General features: G+C 45.0%; 1 protein-coding gene across 8 annotated transcripts in view; it reads left to right on the top strand.

The window, feature by feature from the left end:
* The window catches only part of TACC1 (transforming acidic coiled-coil containing protein 1), a 96276-nt gene that overhangs the window by 10039 nt on the left and 65583 nt on the right, over positions 1-20654 (top strand). For 2 of the 8 annotated variants that reach the window (XM_087418533.1, XM_087418534.1), the window contains exons 1-2: positions 18072-18567; positions 19541-19656. The exons of 2 other annotated variants lie outside the window; for them this stretch is intronic. In XM_087418533.1, coding sequence (XP_087274659.1) covers positions 18407-18567; positions 19541-19656 — 277 coding nt within the window. In that variant the 5' untranslated portion in view covers positions 18072-18406. Of the gene's footprint in view, positions 1-18069; positions 18568-19540; positions 19657-20654 lie in introns of those variants that run through there. 4 more of the 8 variants (XM_087418535.1, XM_087418536.1, XM_087418537.1 and 1 more) reach the window with 3 other exon arrangements.

Consider the following 20654-nt stretch of genomic DNA (forward strand, 5'->3'; position numbering starts at 1 on the left):
GGATACTTTGGATGTAATTTTTTTTTTTGCCTGTACATAGTATAATTTCACGTTGACCAATCTTATGGTATGTCTGCTGCAAATGTTAGTAATAACAATTGTAGCAAATGAAATTATATTTGGCTTACTTAAATTTAGGGGTATTCCGTAGAAACTTTAGAGTCATAGCTATTTTCTGAAAGCAGGATAGTTCTGTTTGTAGTATAAGCCATACATCTGTCTCATACTACGTGTCCCCATAAAAGCCCGGCAGCGTGGCATGTCACTGGTGAGAATAAGAGCTCCCAGGAATCTTGCAAAGATGTTGCTTTAGAGCAATAGCTCTTAAAACTTCTTTGGCTCACAGATTCCTTTGATAATATAAAACTTTTATAGACCTTTTCCAAATGAAAATACACATATAACAATACATAAAAAGTTAGGAGTGTCAGAGATCCTGAGGCCTATGCATTATCCAATTGAATCCTTTCGTGGACCCTATGAAATAGATATTATTATCTCCATTTTGCAGATGAATAAACTGAGGCCGCAGACCTAGTAAATGGTGGAGCTAGGATTCAGGTTTATTGAACCTGGTGAAGCAGAGGCAACAAAATTGCCAGTCGTTTCCAGAGTGGATCTGCCACATTGGCAACTCATTAACCAGCAGAGGCTTCTGTTTATCTGCTAGAAAATAAGTTTTTATGGCTCTTTCCCTACTGATAACATAGTTTCAGGAAAGTAAATGTTTGGGAAAACATTGTCCAGCCCATTCTGTAGATAAATACTCATATACGGTATTGCATTTACACAGAGCAAATAGAATGCCTCTCCCAGGTTTCTTTGCTGAATTATTATTGTCTGTGAGTCTTGCTGTCCTAACAACTGCAAAATGTTATGTTTCTATGGCTACATCAAAATTGTTCTTCAGCAGCAGTTGGAGAAAACAAAACTGGGAAGGCTTGGACAAGGTTTAACGGTGGGAAGATGACTGATGTTTTACCTGCTAGACCTCACCTTCTGAGCATTTCTCTGAGTCTGATACGGTCTTCTTGTCTCTGTCCCTTCCCCTGCTCCTTCCTTTGCCTTTCAAACCTGTGTATCCACTGGTTTCACCACGTGTGAACCCGTGGTTCCTAACAAATGTCCAGTGGCCTGTAGTGATGACATTCGGGAACACAAGTCAAGTTCTGAATAACGTGGGCCACCTTTACAGTTGCTACCTGAAGTGGAGGTTGGCAGGTTTCCTTGAGGACAAGATTAGAAGTAAGAAATGTACCCACATTTCAGGAATAGCTGACAGTAACCGGAGGAAGTGTGGTCTGGAGAGGGCCTCCTTCACCTGTTCCTGCCTCCTTGCTTCTTGCCAGGTGGAAGGTGCTATTCTCCAGTCTTTCCACCAGGGGGCGCCAGCCACCATCTGCTTGGTTTTGGGTGGAGGTTGGCCTGACAGAGATGAACTAGACTATTCTTTCAGCCAACTCCTTTACTGGGATAAAATGAGAAAGTCGTCTGATACTAACTTACAGTACATGTAGGAGAAAAGAAAATAGATTAGGGAATGAGGGAGGACGAGACTGAATTTTTTATACTTCCATTTCCTTCTGCTGGCTAGGATCCTACTCTCATGGGTGTGTTATTTCTCTTCACTCCCCCAAATCGCATGATTCAGATCATATTTGTTGTGGCTTCTGACAAGTTGGAAGTCTTCTCCCTCCTTTGTGTTGTTCATTGTGCATTGGTGTTTGCTGGTTGAATTGCAGTATAAGCACCCTGTGTTGGATGCAGAGGGTGCTCATTGTGACTTTTAATATTTATAGAAATATAAATCTTGAAGAATTTTGAAGAAATTCTCTTCAAAACAAATTTGTTGATTGAATGTGTGACAGAACTTTCTGGTGCCCTCTGGTGGCTGCTGTAGCTCCCTGCTGGCAACTGTACAACAGAGGAAGGTTTTATTCACAGAGAAAAAAGAGGTCAATTTTTCGTTAACAAGAGTGGGCTATCTCAGTTCCTGAGGAGTATTCCTCAGAGACCAAAACCCGAACGATTCAATACTTACTTGACTGGCTCTTCCAACATCTCTTTTTCTCAGTTTTTGTTGCCCTAGGCCTACACTTTTTAATTTCTCCTTGTCTTTCTCATTTGGCAATCCTTTCCCAGTTGACGGTCTTTTTCTCATAAGTAAAAGTTATTTTTATACCTCTGATAATTGTCTGTCTTGTTTGATGGATTCCATACCTTGTATAAATGGTCAGTGGGGCTGGAAAGGATCTTACATTGAGACTAAAGTGCTTGAGTGGTGTGTGTGACTGTGTATGTGGGGTGTGTGTGTGTGTGGCATGTGTGACTGTGTGTGGGAGGTGTTTATGTGGGGGATGTATGTGTGACTGTATATGTGTGTTGGGTGTGTGTATGTGTTTGTGGGGTGTGTGTGTGACTCTGTGTCTGTGACTCTGTGTGTGAGTGTGAATGAGCATGCGCCTGTGCTGCCAGCCCTGACTTTCCCACAAATCCTTCCTCACAAAACTGTGACAGTTTCACACACTGAGATGTCGGAAGACTGTGGTTTCCCCTGCTGAGCTGAAGAGCTCTATTCAGGGCTGTCTTGGGTAGAGTATGAATACTCTAGCTGACAGTATCAAATCCCAGATTTCTCACATTCTTTACAAAGCAGAGAGGTTTTTGGATGCTGTATTGTTTATCTGCATGAAAATATCTCCCGAGGAGCAGTCGCTTTCCTGCCTTCCGAATAATCTTGAGGGGAGTGGGAATCCGGGTTCACCTTTCTCTTTTGCGGTCAGTAACATCACCCCCTCAGGCTCTCCCCCGCTCCCTCCTTTCTCCCTCTCCCCCACACTGTTTCCCTTTGCAGGTTTGAAAACCCTCTTGGAAGCTGACTCATGTTGCTTCCTTTTTTGGTCATACTTGAGCTTTCCTCCAGTTCACCACTCAGAGGCTCGGGCTGTGTGCAGCAAGTTAGTTCCCTGCGTGATGCTGTCTGAAACGAGCCTGTTTGCCTGTCAAGTTCTAAGAGAATAAGTCGTTCCCTGAGAGCCTTGCCCCTCCTGAAGCCACTCACTGGATGTTTTTGAATGAGTGGATTTAATTAAAGTGTGGATGCCAAAGATAAAACAATTCCAAATATCTTATTTGAGGGAAAAAAAATCTCAACATCTAAAGGGCAAAAAGAAAACCTCCAGCATAAGGACACTTGAATATCTCTGAGAGTGAGGGCATTTCTTTAAATTTGGCCCTTGATGGTGCTGGCGAGGGAGAGTGAATTCTGGGAACATCTGAGGCCACTTTTTACCAAACAGATGTACCAGGAGCCTTGGAATGAGGCTGAAGAATGTGGCCACACAATCTCCGTGTATCCATTCCTGGCACCCACCAGCCTGGGAAATGTGTCTACCAGCTGTCATTACTTGAGGCTCACAGAGTGTCTTAAATAAAGGGATTATTGAACCAAGAGGCCAGTGACTAATGAAAATGCCCATCATGTTGGCTAATCCCAGTGCAGGGTCACATTTCTTATCATACCGTCCACTGATATCGCCGAAACGGACTCAGCCTGTCCCCTGCCGGTACACTGCAGTTACTGTGGTACAAGCCATTTCTCCTACAGGTGGCTCCTGCAGGCAGCTTTTAGCATGACTCCCTCCCTGAGGATGCTGAATTTTCTTCGGAATCCTACCAAAGGGCCCCAGATTTGCTACAGGAAATGGGAGGGGTAGTGGTGAAAAACTTTGGAAGGTTGTCAGGAGACATAAATGGGAAGGGCTTGGGTCCTGTGCCTTTTGCTGAACCAAGTGTTGTGGCTGGGAGGATATGGGGGATGGTGGTGGGATGTGCTGTCTAGTCAGGCCTGAGTCACTTTCCCACCCCTGCGTCGGGAGCCAGGCTATCCAAACAACCACCCTGGGTGGGGGTGGGGGGGTGCTCCTCAAAGAAACTATGAATGACGTTAGGCAGACAAGAATAGGAAGTACCTCTTACAGCTATAATTCGGCTGTTGTGAGTTAGCTGCTGGTGATGCTGTGTACTCTTCAGTTTTGCTGAGGTAATTCAGAATATTTTGGATGAAAGGAAATAGTAAATGATATTCAGCCCATAAATACTGTTTTGAGGAGGAAATATTGAACTTGCTATTGATCAAAAAGCTTTTTGTCTCTAGTTTGGAGGTTAGAGACTCATTTCCTGTATAGAGAGTGAGGGTCTGTGGTGTGACTGAAAACAGAATGATTTAAGGGACTTGAGTGAGCATCCTGCATCGCTTCCCCGGGAGGGCACCCCAGAGGGTCTGACTCTGTGGGGCTGGGGTGGGGCTCACGGATGTGCATGTCTAATTTCCAGGTGCTGCTGCTGCTGCTGGTCCAGGGACCACACATATGTATTACTGATTTAAGGCAAAGGACTTAAACACTTCATTTACCAAAAAAGAAAGAAAGAAAGGAAGGGAGGGCGGGAAGGAAGGAAGTCAGCCAGTGTTTCCGTAAATACGTTACAAGATGTTCAGACTTCGTTAATAATCAAATATGTTCAAGTAAAACCAGCAATGTCATATCGTTTCCACCTATTTACCAAAGTTTTAGAAGACTGACTGAACTCAGTGTCGATTAAGGTTGAGGGAGAAGGCTGTCTCAGACACTGTCGTTTAACAATGTAATTTAGTACAGCCTTCCTGGAGGACGGTTGACTGTGTCTCCAAATATAAAATGTGTTTGCTTTGACACTACAATCCCACTTCTAGAGTTTTAACTCTAACAAAGAGTCGTATATGTGTGAAAAGATACATGCATATTGTTCATCACCATTTCATTTATAATGAGGAACAATGAACCCCCTGAATATCCCTCCATGGGGAGCAAATTATGTAAATTGTGTAGACACACAAAGGCTTGTTATGCAGGTAAGAGAAGAGATCAGAACGCCAGGGCTCTGCAGGGTCCGGAAGGGTCTTGGTTGCACGTCCTGGTTCCCACCTCCTTCCCTGAGGAGCAGAGCTGTGATGCAAACAGATGTAGGGGGCAATATGCATATTTAAATCCTATTTGTTTAAAGGTATCTGTTTGTCTGTCTATTGAGGTGGAAGAGGGAGAATCCCCCTCTGCCCTCTTCCTTAAGGTTCTTATGGCTGGCCAAATAATTAACAAGACAGGTTAGCAGGAGAAAATAATACCAAGTTTAATAACATGTATACATGGGAGACACCAGGGACCCTGCGTTTCTCAACACAATAGCAGAAATTCTCGTCTTAAATACCATTGTCAGCTAAAGACAAAGGATGTTGGGGGTGGGGGGTGTTAGTTACAGGAGATTACCACTAAAGCACTGTAAACAAGAGTAAGGTTATTATGCAGAATTAAGGCCTCACCTTCCACATTGATAAGTTTCTAGAAATGAGGTCATCCCCCCTCTTCCCAATACAGAGAGGGAGATACTTTTACAAATGGAGATTTCCCTTATAAATGTAAATGTTTGTCTGGCAACTCCTCGCAGGGCCATCCAGAGAATGTGGCCAGAGAGACAGAACTTCCGATAAGATGGGCTTGTTGGTGCCTTTTCTGTTGTAACATCTATTTTACATTATATTACAGCCATCAGATAGAAGATGTGTTCCAGGAAGGAGTTACTATGTAAAATTCTTTAGGCACTTAGTGGGGGAGGTCAAATGTCTGTCAGAGAAAATAATCAAGGTAAAGAGATAGATTTCAGGGTGGCCAAATCTTGATCTCCCACACTATCCATGCTCCTAAGTACGGGCTTCTGTGTATGTAAGAAGGGGATTTGGAAGGTTCAGTCGCCCATTACTGAGCAGACAGGCAGGGTGCTTTGTGTTCATGGAGCATGCTTCTAGTTGGGGAAAACAGATAATAAGTAGAAAAATATAAATAATTTGATTCCGGATGTAAAAAGTGCATTGAAAAAGATAAAAACAGGGTAAATATATAATATATATAATGCTCACCAACATTTTAGCAGTGGCTATTGATCAGAAGCACGACTATGGGTAAGTTTTTCTTTCTTCTTGGCACTTTTTTCTGTCATCAAAAAGTCCCTTTTTCAGAGACCGTGATCCTGAACGTGGCCCTGGATAACCTGGGCCTCTCTTGCCTTGCCAGTGTGGGGAGAGAGGGAGAATCCCCCTCTGCCCTTTTCCCTTAAGGTTCTTATGGCTGGCCAAATAATCAACAAGACAGGTTAGCAGGAGAAAATAATACCAAGTTTAATAACATGTATACATGGGAGAAACTCAGAAATGAGCAACTCGTCCCTCTGTCTAAGCTGCTTGCTTAAGTATTGCAGCTAAAGGCGAGGAAGGTGTTGGGGGTGGGTAGTGGTCTGGGACTTCAGAGGGCAAGAAGACAATTCTTTTCAGGGTCATCTATAGATAATGTGGTCAGGGAGAGAGAGAGAGTTTTTTTGATAAAAGGGGCTTGGTGCCCCTCCCATTTATTTATTTATTTATTTATTTAATTTTTTTCCCCAAAGCCCCAGTAGATAGTTGTATGTCATAGCTGCACATCCTTCTAGTTGCCGTATGTGGGACGCAGCCTCAGCATGGCCAGACAAGTGGTGCGTCAGTGCGCGCCTGGGATCCGAACCCCTGCTGCCAGCAGCAGAGCGTGCGCACTTAACCGATAAGCCAGGGGCCGGCCCATCCCATTGTAACATCTATTTTACATTATCGTTACAGCCATCATGATAGAAGATCTGTTCCAGGAAGGAGCCACCATGTCAAATTCTTTAGGCAGTTAGTGGGGGAGGTCAAATGTCCCTCAGAGAAAACAATCAAGGTAAAGAGATATATTTCAGGGTGGCCAAATCTTGATCTCCCACACCAGCCTCATGGAGACTTCTCCCCTCACTCACTTCGCTGTGGCCACACCTGCCCCGAAGCAGAGGCTCCTGTTCCCTCTGCGGACGGACGCTGTTACCCCACGCTTCCCAGGCGCATCCCTCAGGCCTCTGCGTCACTTCCTCAGAGCGGCCTCTGGTTTATCTCCACTGGTCCCCCCACGCCATCCCCTTGGCTTTTCCCATTAGCCCCCTGCACTTTTCTTACTTACCATGCATGACAGTTTGTAAGTTACATATTTATTTCTTTGCTTATTAAACTCAACCTCTGTGAGGGCAAGAACTGGGTCTGTTTTGTCATTTGTAAAACTTGTGGAATGATTGAATGAACAGACATATTATTTTGCCTTCAACAATAAAGGTATTTAAAATACTTTTAAAACAAAGCACAATGATATTTGTATACAAAAGAATTCTTCGCTTTGTGAAATAGTTCGTACTGCCTTTTAAAATGGGGTGAATTTGGGGGGGGAGGTTGTATCACTATTACACATACCAGGGGTGCATTTCGTTTAGGGTTGGGGACAAAGCCTGGAATTCACACTTCTACCCGAGAGGTCTGAGTCCTAGTCCTGCAGACTTGTGTCTCAGGGACTCATCTGCTCATCTGTAAACGAGGATATTGGGCGCACTAATCTCTGGCAAAAGTTCTTTCCAGCTGAAAGTTCCTGTGGTTCTGTGAGATCCGGGGTGGATGCTTATGTTTGGAGTCAGCGACTTATCATTTGTTCAGAAAACAATTTAAAACAGATACATTCTATTCAGTAGCTCTCTATGCCTTGGCCAACCGGAATACAAAATACATATGAATTATGTGTCATACATGATGAGGTGCCAAGAGGAGCAGTAGGGATTACCTTGATTATGGTTCTGTAACATAATACAACAAAATAACTTGACTAATTATGAGTCCACAAGAAAACATTTCTGAAAAAATATTTTGTGGGTGGGTGCTGGAAATCGTCACTAACACCAATTAGTGTTAAAGCCAAAGAACAACAATGATTAATTCATTTATAGAAGGTCAGTCAGTTATTATTTTAGCTTTTGAATTGAGAAAATACTCATATTTTTTATATAGTATTTCTGGACTTATAAAATTATATTATTTTCAAGGACATCTCCCCAAAGAAGATAATATCCTTTGTACAATATCCAAATCTATTCTACCTGGAAGACTTGGTCTTTGTAGGAACCTAGGTATTGACTCCCTCCCCACTTCAGCCTTTTTGTCCACACCATCATCTTTAAAGATGCAACTGCCTATTTTCCAGAAATGCAGTATTACAACTCAAGTCATTACTGTACGGGGAAGGGTGGGCTCAGTCCTGCTTTCAGGATAGGCTCATGGTTGGGGAATTTCCTGGCCTGAGGAAAAGGACGCCACTGAGATATAAGATGAATTTTTGAAGGAACCTAAATATAATCCTGCTCACAATGATGTGGAATGAAATTTTAGGCAGGTTCTTTCCATTTTGCCATCTAAGGGAGTTTGGATGCTGAAGTGCCCCAAAAGAGGTTGTGTTGTTAAGGGGAGGACGTGAGACCACCATAACCAAGAAACCCAGCGGTACAGTGGCGCAAAGAGGGGCTTTTATTTCTCTCTCACATAACAGTCCTCAGGTGGCGATTCATCTAGGGCAGCAGGATGCTCTGCTCCCTAAGGTCAGCCTGGCCCAGCTCTGTCTCGTTGTTCTGCCATCTCCCAAGTGTGGTCCTTGTCCACACAGTAGAAGCTGGCTCACCTCCAGCCCACTGGACGGGGGAAAGAGAGTGCAGGACGAGCAGTTTTCTTTCTAAAGACGTAGCCCCAAAGTTGCATCTACCACTTGGCTCGCATCCCACAGGTGAGAACTGAGTCACAATCCACACCGAGCTGCAGAGAAGGCAGGGAAATGTGGCCTCTAGCTGGGTGGCCATGTGCCCAGCAGAACTGAGGAGTTTCTTTTACCAGAAGAAATAAGGAAATAAGGGATGTGGGGGGAAGTTAGACTCTGCCATGACGGTCTTGTGGAAATTCAAAGGATAAGGGTACAGAAGGCACACATTGCCAAAGACGCCTTACTGTTTTTCTTTTTCATCTTAATTAAAATTGTGTGTGCGTGTGTGTATTCACACTGGTAAGAAGGAATGGAGCCATGAGTTATGTTTCCCAATTTGTGTAGGAGATATCTTTTGACAGTTGTATCAAATTTCCAATGGCTGAAATATTTCATTTCCTCTAGGAAGACAGAGGAGAGGTCAGTGTGACCCTTCCCTCAGTATATCAGTGTTTTTACTTACCACGTTGAAGCCAGCTGCACCGCTCCTGAGCCACTCTTTTGCCCTCTGGGCAGGGTTGAATTTGCCATGAAGCTAGTGAAGCTTAAACTTCAGGTCCCCTCACTTGCAGAGGCCCCCTCCTAGTCGCCAGAAGGGCCCAGCATTGTGTTCACTTTTGTATTTTTCTTAAAGAGAGCTCCCCAAACTCTTAAGTTTCCCGCTCTACAAAATCGGACCTGGGCAGCCTCTTCCAATGCCTCCATCCCCCACTGAGCCCCACCACGGTTCCCACTTTTTCCCAGGTGGGAAGAGGCTCCTAGTAGTCCCAACTGCCTCATCAGCAGAGTTTCTTGGAAGGAACCACCCTAAAGGGAAGTACACCAAAAGAGAGAGCACCCTAAAGAGAGAGGCACTAAAATAGATTCTCTTGCATCTCATGAAGTGCACCTTTTATGTCCTGGCCCAATTTTGTGTGTCTTTGAGGACTCACGTGTATCAGTAGGACTCCTGGGGAGAACTCCTTTTTTATGGTACCTTGGCTCTCCAGGCAAATGCCTCCTTGTAATGAGGGTGTCACACTTTGGTCACCAGACAGTCTCTGAGATTAGACCCACAAGCTGCCCCCTGGGCCTTCCTCCGCTTTCCACCCACATGTCATCCAAGCTGGGGCTGCTTGTATTAATCTCTGGCAGGTCTGAGTTCTCCGTGTAAGGGCCTCTTTGGTTAGAACTTCCTCGTAACTGCTGGAGGAAGAGAATCTTCTGTGGGTTCCACTTTCAGATTCGAAAATTAATCTTTAGTTAGTCTAAAGCATTGTTCCTGGAGTGGAGCTTGACTGTAAATGGGGAAGAAGAGGGAGAGAGATGGACGCAGATACGCATACACACATAATTTTGCATATAATTTCAAGGAGATCACGGTCTTCTGAAACCCTTCCTTGCTAAGCCTAGATCAAGAGCCCTGTTCTAGAGGTTGAAAATGTAGCCAACTTAACCTGTTTAAGGAAAAAAAAACAGTAATAATACCTTCCTCATGAGACTGTGGGGCAAGGGGGTGGGGATTAGATGAGCTAATTCACATAAAGCGTTTAGCATAGTGTCTGATGCATAGTAAGCAGTTATAATTGCTCCCTTCTCTGCTGGGGTTTGGATGATCTTGCCGGTTTTCATGAGTTCCTTAGATAAAAACAAGACTAGCTTTTGGCTGCTACTGTTTTCCCCAGCCTGTCGATTTGCCTTTTCATTTGAAGGCAAACATGTAGAAGCTTTATGCTTTTCATGTAGCCAAATCAGCGATCTTTATTTTGTGTGTGATTTAATTAATTACTTTGAAGTTTGGACAGTCATCTCTCCGACAGAGGTTTGACAGATTCTGTTGCTTCTAGATTGTTTTCTCCCCGTGGTTTGATTTTTATTATTTAGCCATCTAATCCATCTGGAATTTATCTTGGTCTATGCTCTGAGGTAAGGGTTTAACTTGATCTTTTTTCCCATTGCCAACCAATTATTCTCCAATCATTTATTAAATAGTCTTCCCTTCCCCACTGTATTGTAACATCTTCTTTATCATATAATAAATTCCTCTGTCTTGTAGGGTCTTTTTCTGGGCTTTCTGTTCTGTTTCACAGAACAAAGATATGCCTATTTTTACATAAATGTATCTTAATATTTTGTAGACCTAATTCCCTTCTTGACTCTGCTTTTTTCTTTTTTAAGAATCTAAAATCTGCTCACCAGTTTATTTTTCCAGACAAACTTTTGAAAAATAGTGACACATCCTAAGAAAAATCCCCTAAGAATTTTCATTGAAATCACATTAGAACTGTAAATTATTGGGTAGTATTGCCATCTTTACAACATTTAGTTTTACCAACTTGGCACATTATGTCTTTCCATTTATTCAACTAGTCATTTAGCTTATATTTATTAGTGAAGAAAATGAGTGGTGTTAATATTTGGAGTTTAAAGAAATTTTAACACACAAAAAGGACAGGCTTCCCCTCTCCCTGCTTTGTACTATCACAAAGAAGTAAATGGACATATTTTCCTTCAATTTTCACACACATGTAGTTTCAGAACCCAAATATGGCAGTTAAACTTTTTCTCTAAAAAGATAAAAGCTGGAAGTAACAGCTTTGCAGGAAGCTGCAAAGCATGTCATAGAGTTTGCGTCTTAGTTTCCCGTCTTTTTCTCTCTTAGAAACACAGGAAGATTATTGGTCACAAACACAGAGTCACTGTAATGAAACCCCCCAAGTCCCCAGTGAGTGTGGACGTAGGTGGAGTGGGTGTCCCAATTATTTTGGAAAACTTTTTGTGGTTTTATTCTTTCTTCTGGGTGGATACGTCTTGCACACCCTCCTACCAGTGCATCTCAGCTGCCCTTTCCAGGTGTCCTCCAATCTGTTACCTTATAGCTTCTTGGTGACAATGATTCATAAATCGAAAATGGAGACATGTATTGACGAGGATAGTGGGTAGAATATTCGTTTTCAGGATGATCTCAGAAAATCTGGGCCATATGATCGATGTTCTTCTAGTCTTCCAGATGCGTTATTTGGGAGATTTATTTTATTTTGGAAGTAGGGTAGAGGAGAGAGAATAAAAAGGCTGCAGGGGAAGAAATATTTTTCTATTTCAATTTCCTAAATTCCTTCAGTCTCTCTAACTCAAGCCTTAGATTCCACGCTCCCCCAACCTAGGTGAATGAAATAAAGTAGATCTCTCAAATTTGGAGTAATGTTCACTATTGGAAACAAATTCATAAACAACTTAGAAAGGGTTTCAGATGGTTTTCTTGTCTGAGGCTTTACACAGAAAGCTCTCTGACTCGGAGGGCCCACTTTTCTTTATGCTTAATCTGCTAAAAAGGAATGTAAGTTCAACAGAAGAAAGCTAAATCAGTAATTTTGCAAGATGATGTACCTGTTTAACAGGCTCTGTAATTGCAGTAATGTTGTTTAGCAGGAAAATCCAAACATATCCACTGGAATAGAAGATATTTCTGAATTTAAAGATAGGTCACTGCTTTAAGTGGATCTTCTGTGTTTATTTTTGGTTTGCTTGTTTTCAGGTTCGGATTTGTGGTAGTTGGTGGAAAGAATTAGGGATAATGTTGGGGTTGTTTTCCTCACTTAGAACGAACAGACTGGCCTAATTCTGTTTATATCTTTTGTAATCAACAACTGTTTCTCTAATAGTCTTACATCCCCAGGTAGAGAACTGAAGTGAATTTGCTTATAAGGTCAATAAACATAGAGTCATGATACCCAACGGGGATGAGACAGAATCTCATAGAACTAGCTCTTAAATGACACAAGTTTAATGTAAACATCATAAAATATATTTACTTTTTTTCCACTTCTCTGAAAGCTGACAGTGTATAACTCTGCCGTGTGGCAGTTCTCCTGTACGTCTGATCGTGACCTAGGTTGAATGGCATACTTTCTGGGGAATTCAAACTTTACTTTTGGGATACAGAACAAAATAGATCAGAGGGTGGATCTGACAAGTTGTTCACCAGAGCAAAGCCTGGACAAGGGTCTATGAGCAGGCGCTATGTGGGGAGCTTGGCCAAGTCTTCAATGGATGCAATCTGGATCCCTTTTAATCTTCCCGGAGCTCTGAAAAAGTCTTAACTATGGACATAAATCTAGCTTTTCTCTTTTAAAAAATTAGAAAGGAGCTTCTCTTTATGATATAATTTTCAGTTTAAATGCGTAGTACAAATTCCCTGATTTGGATTGTTTGGATAGTGGAAGGAAGATTGTAACTCTGTAGGTGATTAGGGCCTAGAGGTAAAGGATGACATCTGATCTTGCAAGGTTAAGACTGTAATGTTGACATATTTGAATATTGTCAGGTGCTGTTACTGGCAATGCTGTCCTGTACAGACATCAGCATGCTCTTGCCTGGTTAGACCAAGGTAGGTTAGAAAAGCAGGCCTCCAGTTGGCAGTGGCAGTTCTTCACTGATGGAGATATGCATTCCGAGTTGTGACTCCGCAGCCCGTGCCAGGATTGCAGCAGCAGCAACAAGCTGAGAGAGAGGTATCTAGCTAATGGAATCGCAAGGTAGAGAGTGGCTGCAAGGGCATCCTGCTTTCTTCCAGTTTGATACAGTGCAAAGGGTACTGGGAGTCAGAAGACTGGGGCTCTAGATTCAGCCCTGGCACTAATTAGCTGTGTGACTTCAGGCAGGTGGCTGCCCTTTCTGTTTCAGTTTCTTCATCAGCAAATTGAGAATGAGAAAACCTGCCTTGTTACCTGAAAGAATGCTTATAAGGACAGATGAAACTTTATTGATATAAGGTACTATTATCATGACATCCTTGAGACCTTCTACATTTAAATATTCAAGAAAAAAGAAGTTAAGGATTGAGGATGTTTAGCTTGGTGAGTGAGGAGAGCACATTCAGTGATAAGATGGATGGAGTGACCACACGCAGAGAATTCCTCACCATGTTGTGGAAACCTCAAGAGTGAGCAGGATAGGGCAGGCCCCGTGGCTTAGTGGTTAAGTGTGCGTGCTCCGCTACTGGCAGCCCGGGGTTCGGATCCTGGGCGCACACTGACGCACTGCTTCTCCGGCCATGCTGAGGCCACGTCCCACATAGAGCAACTAGAAGGATGTGCAGCTATGACATACAACTATCTACTGGGGCTTTGGGGGAAAAAAAAAAAAGGAGGAAGATTGGCAATAGATGTTAGCTCAGAGCTGGTCTTCCTCGGCAAAAAGAGGAGGATTAGCACGGATGTTAGCTCAGGGCTGATCTTCCTCACAAAAAAAAAAAAAAAAAAGAGTGAACAGGATGGCTCTCGGAAAGCAGGGGAGGGGGGAGTGGGTGATGTTCTGCTGAGGTTCCATTGAGGCACCTCAACCTAGTTGCCATTTGCTATCTCAATTTTGTATGGGCCAGTGCTTTTCCTGAGCGCTTCAGTGCTGCCCAGCCACTTTGGTTACATCACCAATCTGGCATTTAATCTTAGTGGAATTAGATGTATCGTTTGCTCATCAAATTCCTAAATTATTAGAAAATACAGATAAGTTGATGGGTTTGTCTGCCTGCCAGCCTTTCTGTTTTCTCATCGGTCACGTTATCTCTGTGATTCCCTAGTGCCATCCTGGTCCCGCCCTCCTTCCCTTCCTCCTCCACTCCCTTAGCAGCATCTCGTACACGATGCCTTCTCATTCCACTGGCTGTCAGAAACTCAGTTTCTTTAGCAGTAGTAGTTTGCTTCTCCTTCTGTTGGAAAAGTGTTCTCATTGTACTCAGATTGCTTACAGCTCTGATACTTATTGAACAAGTGGGGTGAAAGCTAAGGACACTAATTCCCCTTCTGCTTCTTTACTCTCTGGGGGAGAAGCAGTCTCCCTTCTCAAGACAGTTTGGGGTAGGGGAAATAGCAGTTTCACAGGTATCCCAGTCTTCACTCCTTCCATCCAAGCCCCACGGTGGTTGCCAGACTGATCTTTCTAAATGGAAATGTTACTTACTTGCTCAAAGCCTGATGACTCCCCTCTGCCCACCAAGGCTCCATGGGCCACCCAGGCGCACAGATGGCTGTTTGTCCTGCACCATGTTGGCCTCTGCAAGGTTTAAAACAGTTTGAATTAGTAAGAACATTAAAGATTGGAAGATGTCTTATAAAATCCAGGATTTGAGTTTCTCTTGTAAGATTGTTAAATAGTAACACGGGGCACCAGGAGCCGGGTGGGGCCGCCCCTTAGCACCACATGTTCTCCAGATAGCACATCTATCACCCAGGCCGTGTCACTCGTTTACATTATCTAGGTACTTGTATTTGCTCCCCCCACCACAGGATCAAGTTCAACTTGGTTAGAGCAACTCCTTAGCAGGTGTACAGACAGGATCCTTCCCAATTTGGCCCCACCCTGCCCCTGCCCCTCACCTGCTGCCACCTTCCCATAGGCATTCTCACAGTAGCTGTGCTGCTAAATGGATAGTCGTTTGCCTGTTTGAGTTTGCTTACTCATATATTTTATTTTATTTTTTACCAAAGAGACCCATTTTGCAGATCCTTCTGGAGCATCCATTAGCAGCAGGGTGCGTGCCTGGCCTGGCCACGGTTATGGAGTGTTTCAAAGGAGTTATATTTTAGATTTTCGTGGTGTATTGATCCAAAGCTTCTGTGAAGGGCAAGAAGCAGAGGAAGGAAGAGAACGGATGGGGCCCTTTCTGTGCTTAAGGTCATTTCCAAAACAAATACGTTTCATTTGGTTACTCAGTTATATATTAGCAGACATTTTGACATCCATGAAGCTGAAGGTGTAGCAGCAAAATGATGGTTTACCTCGGTTAGGATATCTGTTGTCAAACATTGCCCATTCTTTCCCAGAATTACAGGAAAATTGATATATCAGTTACTGTCATTACTTGTACTTCTAGGCAATAAAATCAGTTCAAGCTGTTGAGTAGTTACTTACTTTATTGCTGTTCACATTAAGTCCAGGAGCTTGCAGAGGAGTGATTTTTCAGAAACTGAGCATTTGTTTCTCTAATTTCAGCAAGTTGCTGTATAGGTTGGGCTTTATCTTACTGGGGCCATCACTCGTCCCAGGTTCCGTTCTGTGCTGGTTCAAAAACTTGATTTCCTCAGGAGGAGTCAGGCTTTGGGAATTTATGTCATCCTAGCCAAACTCATAAGGTCTATTTGTAAACTAGAATATTCCTTTTCTGCACATTTATGGAACACCTACGGAGTGTGTGGCCCTGTCCTAATCTCTGGGGAAACAAAAATAAATCATAAATACGATGCAGTCCCTGCCGTTTAGAAGCGTATGGTCCAGAGGTGGGACAGTTATGTAAACAATACGTCACACACAGTGTGCTAAGTGTCGGATGACCTGACGTCCTGGGACTCCTGGTTTATGTCTGTTGTCCTGGTATAACTATTAATAGTGTCCCCTATCAGAACTATTGAAAGGCCACAGTAAAAGTCTCTATGAATGTTTGGGGTATAGAGATGGTAGAAAGGAGGGAGAAATCAGCCTGCTTCCCCAGAGTAGACACTCCAGCTGGGTGATGAAGGAAGCTTGGGCAGTCAAGGTCTGGGAGCTTGAGGTGGGGGTAGAGGGGAGGAATGTGCAAAACTCTGCAGGCAAAAGGGAGATTGTTCTGGAATTAGCAATTAGTTGGTTCAAGCTAGTCATTGTCTCCCAAATTTATCCTGTGAAAAAAATTCCCCAGGACACTTGGTAAAATGTAGATTTCCAGATCCTGCTGGCAATTTGGATTGTTTTTTAAAGAAGCACCCCAGATGATTCTTGGACATATTAAAGGTTCAGAACCAATTTTCTACTGATTATGGCTAAGAATTCAAAGGGCGGGGAGCAGAGGGGAGCAGGAGCACAAGACTAGCGCACAAGTCACACATCAGCCAGGCTGGGGTGATCCTGGTGAGAAAATGCTGAGAGGTGGAACCAGCTGGGAGACATTTACAGTAGAGCATGAAAAATGAGGAGTGCAGGAACTATGTCAGTCACAACTGGCATGCAGAATGAAAAGATTCGAGAACCAGTCAGGAGGATGCATGAACAGGACCTAGTATATGCCAGTTACTGATTTACATGGGGTAATATTATTTCCAGGTAACAAGACACTTGTGTCAAATCCAGGAACCTGGGAGACCTTATATTCTGAAGGTTTATGCCGTGAGCCATAAACCTAAAATTACAAGAGTTGGATAGTGTTGTGGCATATTTCATGTGGACCTAAAAAAAAGAAAGACTCCTGCTTACTTTACATCTTTGTAGTCTCTGAACACTAGTGACAGTTTTGTTTATCTCTGGGCAGGAGCTGGATGCATTCTAAAGCATCCTGACACCCCAACCCTTTTCTCTAGACTCCAGGCAAACCCTTGCCCTTCTGTTGTGGTAAGACTACCTACCTCGACTTATCTGGCATTATTTTTGCTTTTGATTTTGTTATGGAATGTGTAAGACAGTCACGATTCATCAACAGTATACCAGCCAACGGCGTGTCTCCCGCAGTTTCAGCACGACTTTCTTCCTAGATCCACCACAACTCTGGGAAATGACAGTAGTACAAGAAACACCTTCTCCAGGCAAGGAGATCATTAAGCCTGTTGAGCATTGGTGATTCGGAGAGCAGCAATCCCTAAATGGAAAATGAAGAAAATCCGAGGAGAGCTCTGCTATTCCTCTCTGCCTTCAAACATAAAGAGGGTTTTTATTTTGAAGGCTGCCTTCCCCAGGCCTGTTGGCATACTTCTGAAGCAGCTAACGAAGTCAGAAATCAAAGACTTGACAGTTATGAAAAGAAAGCCTCAAAAAGGAGAATGGGAACCCGATCAGGCTATAATTTCATGGGGTAATTTAGCACCCTTTACCCAAGACCTGGCCTCGTAGCGTCCACGAGTGCGGTTTGGGGAGGGACAAAGCCTCTGAAATTCCAGTCCTTGGCTACTCTTGTAGCGTTGCTGAGGGATTTCCAAAACCTGGGAGTGACAGGGTTGAAGGTGAACGGGCTGAAATCTTCGACGCTGTCAATATCAGGCAGGAGAAAAGCACAATCAACAGCGGCCTCAAAGTTTTTTTTCTAAGGGGCTTAACTTCTGTGCGATCCAATGTCACCAAAGCCATGAAGTCACAGTACCAAGATGAAAAAATAAAAATAAAAAAGGAAGGAGGAAGAGTCCAGCGCGCACGGACCCAGAGCACGGATCTCCCCCGCTGCTGACGCGGACGGAGCTGTTGGGGGCGCCCGGCCCGCGGCCCGCGGCCAGAGTCGCCGCCGGGAAGCCCCTGCCCGCAGTCCAGGCGCGACCAGCGTGGCGCCGCGGCGGGGGGATCCGGCGGGCGCGCCGCAGACTTCAAAGGCCCGGCACCGCCGTCGCCCCCGCCCGTGCGCGCGAGTAGTACGGTCCGAGGGGGCGGCTCCTGGGGCGCGGCTCCCGCCGCAGCTGATGCGCGCCCGGCCGGCCGGGAGGCGGGAGCCCGAGAGCCAGAGACCCCGAGAGACGGAGAGCCCGAGCCGGGCCCTGAGGAGGCCCCAGCAGAGGCATCTTCGCGGCGGGCGGGGCCCGGCGCGGGGGCCGCCGCGGCCGCACGGTTTGGGAAGGAGGACGAGGAGGAAGCGGCGCTGCCTGCCGGCGAAGAGGAAGCACTCCGCCCGGGCCCCCGACGGCGCTCGTTTAACCACATCCGCGCCTCCGCTGGAAACGCTCTCAGGCGCCTGTCACCGGTTCCCTCCATTTTGAAAGGGAAAAAAGGCTCTCCCCCTTCCCCTCCTCTTAGGAGCTGGAGCCGGAGGAGCCGCGCTCATGGCGTTCAGCCCGTGGCAGATCCTGTCCCCCGTGCAGTGGGCGAAATGGACGTGGTCCGCGGTGCGCGGCGGGGGCGCCGGAGAGGACGAGGCCGGAGGGCCGGAGGGCGACCCCGAAGAGGAGGACTCGCAAGCCGAGACCAAATCGTTGAGCTTCAGGCAAGTACACGCATCCCTGCCGAGATGCAAACGTGCTGCCATCCATCCATCTGCGGCTCATTCTGTGTGCGTGTGTGTGGTCGCCCACCCGCGTAACCATCTTCACGGCAATGCTGCGTCCCTGCCCGTAACCAGGGCCCCCCGTGCATCCGAAAGTTCAGGATGTTCTGTCCTCCCGTGTGTTTTCTTTCCCCCATTTCCGTGTGAGCTTTCTGACCCTAAGCCAGAATTTGCAGTCTCTTCGCATCCCGGTCTGCCACGGTCACTTTCTCTAAGCTTCGATCCCCCAGCCCCCGCCCCTGCACACACACACACGTATATACACTGTCACTGGTAACTCTCGGTGGAACTTGGGGCCCTCACTGTGGGGAAGAATTCGCTCCCAGGCCCTCCTGGGGCCCCACTGTGTCCCGAAAATGCAGCCTTGGTGAAGAAGGTCGCGTGATGACAGGCCCCTGGCAGCTGGTGAGAAATGGTGGTCTCTGCTGAGCTGTCACCCATGTGATTGCGGAAGGCAGGTGACAGCATTTGCAGCCTCGGGCCGAGTGAGTTCAAAACAGGTAGAGGCCTTCCAAAGAGAAAGGCGTCATGGAGAGAATTGGCTTAATTTTTTAGGGGTTGGGGGGCAATATTAATTTTTAAGCCTCTGGGAGAGGGCTCTTGTGAGAAAAGGAGTCTGTTGGAAAGCGCTTTTTCTGGATGTCAGAGGGCAAGATGACCTCAAAAATAAATGCTGCTGGAGAAAAGCTCCAGAGGATGGAGGAGATTTCAGGGAGACAGGATGCCAGACAGAAGCCGGAGGAGGGCCCTGCTAGAAAACCCTCAGCAGCTGCCACAGGCCAATCCATGCTGAGGACCATTGGGTTGTAAAGTTAGGCAGACATGCTGGACTAGCCTTTGTGGATATTTAGATTATAAAGGGTGGCGGAAAAACCGTTGAAAGTGGTAATTCCTCATTTTTCCCCCTTGGCAGCTCGGATTCTGAAGGTAATTTTGAGACCCCTGAAGCTGAAACGCCCATCAGATCACCCCTGAAGGAATCCTGTGATTCATCACTAGGATTGGCAGGACCTGGGGCCAAAACCCAAGGTAAAAAGACTTTCGTTTTCTGCTTCTTTTGTTTTCAACTTTTGAAAATGTAAATGAGGGAAGGAAAAGTGTTAACTTCGGGCCATTTAAAAAGGTTTGGATTATCTCCTTACTGAGAAAGAGCTGTTTTAAAGCTCCTGGTTTATTTGAAGTGTTTTTTTGTTTGTGTTTTAGGAGCATGGTGGTCAGAGGCTTTCTTCCCTAAGTAGTTTGTACATTTGCAGTATGAGATTATCATTATCAGACATTCCTTCTGGGCCCTTCCCCTCAGCCCCTACAAAACAAAAATGTGTGTAGTAATGCAGTGGTGGAGGGATGTGTAGATTTGGCTTCATAAATTTCTCAGGCTAACTCACTTTCTATGGGGTGTGGCTGGAGACAAAAATTATAGATAAGAGTAGACTTTTATCTTAGATAAGGAGGAATCTTAAGAAGCTGTTTCAGAATTGTTTAGGTCTCCCTTTTCCACACAGGGCTGGTGGTGAGCCCCAGTTTACCTAAGGAAACCTGGCACGGAAATTCTCTCCTAGCCCCTCAGATCCCAACCGTGAGCCTGCCCTTCATCTACAGAAGATTCTGCTGTTCTGCTTAATTAGTAGAAGCCTTATTTGTCATGCAGACAGTTTTGAGTAAAATTTCACCTGTCCAGATAGAATTCATTTATCCATTCAGTAAACAGAATGTGCTGTGATTCAGCAGTGAACAAGTCCTGCTCTCAAAGGTAACATGGAAGGAGATGGACCTATAAAGGTTAAGCAAAATACATGTCAGCTTTCGTCTTAAGTATTATGGAGAAAAATAAAGCAGGGGGAAGAGGAATAGAGTGTATGGGGTGGGGATAGGGGATACTGAAGGGTAATTCGGGGGAGCCTTACTGATAAGGGGACTTGAGCAGAGCCCTGAAGGAAGATTGAAGGAACAGCCTTGCACATTCCTGGGGAGAGAACGTTTCCAGCGGAGGGACTGGCATCTACAAAGGTCTGAGACAGGACCAGCCT

This window comes from Ceratotherium simum, chromosome 28 (assembly GCF_057802395.1).
Source record: "Ceratotherium simum simum isolate JZ-2026a chromosome 28, ASM5780239v1, whole genome shotgun sequence".
In the NCBI taxonomy this organism is placed as follows: domain Eukaryota; kingdom Metazoa; phylum Chordata; class Mammalia; order Perissodactyla; family Rhinocerotidae; genus Ceratotherium; species Ceratotherium simum.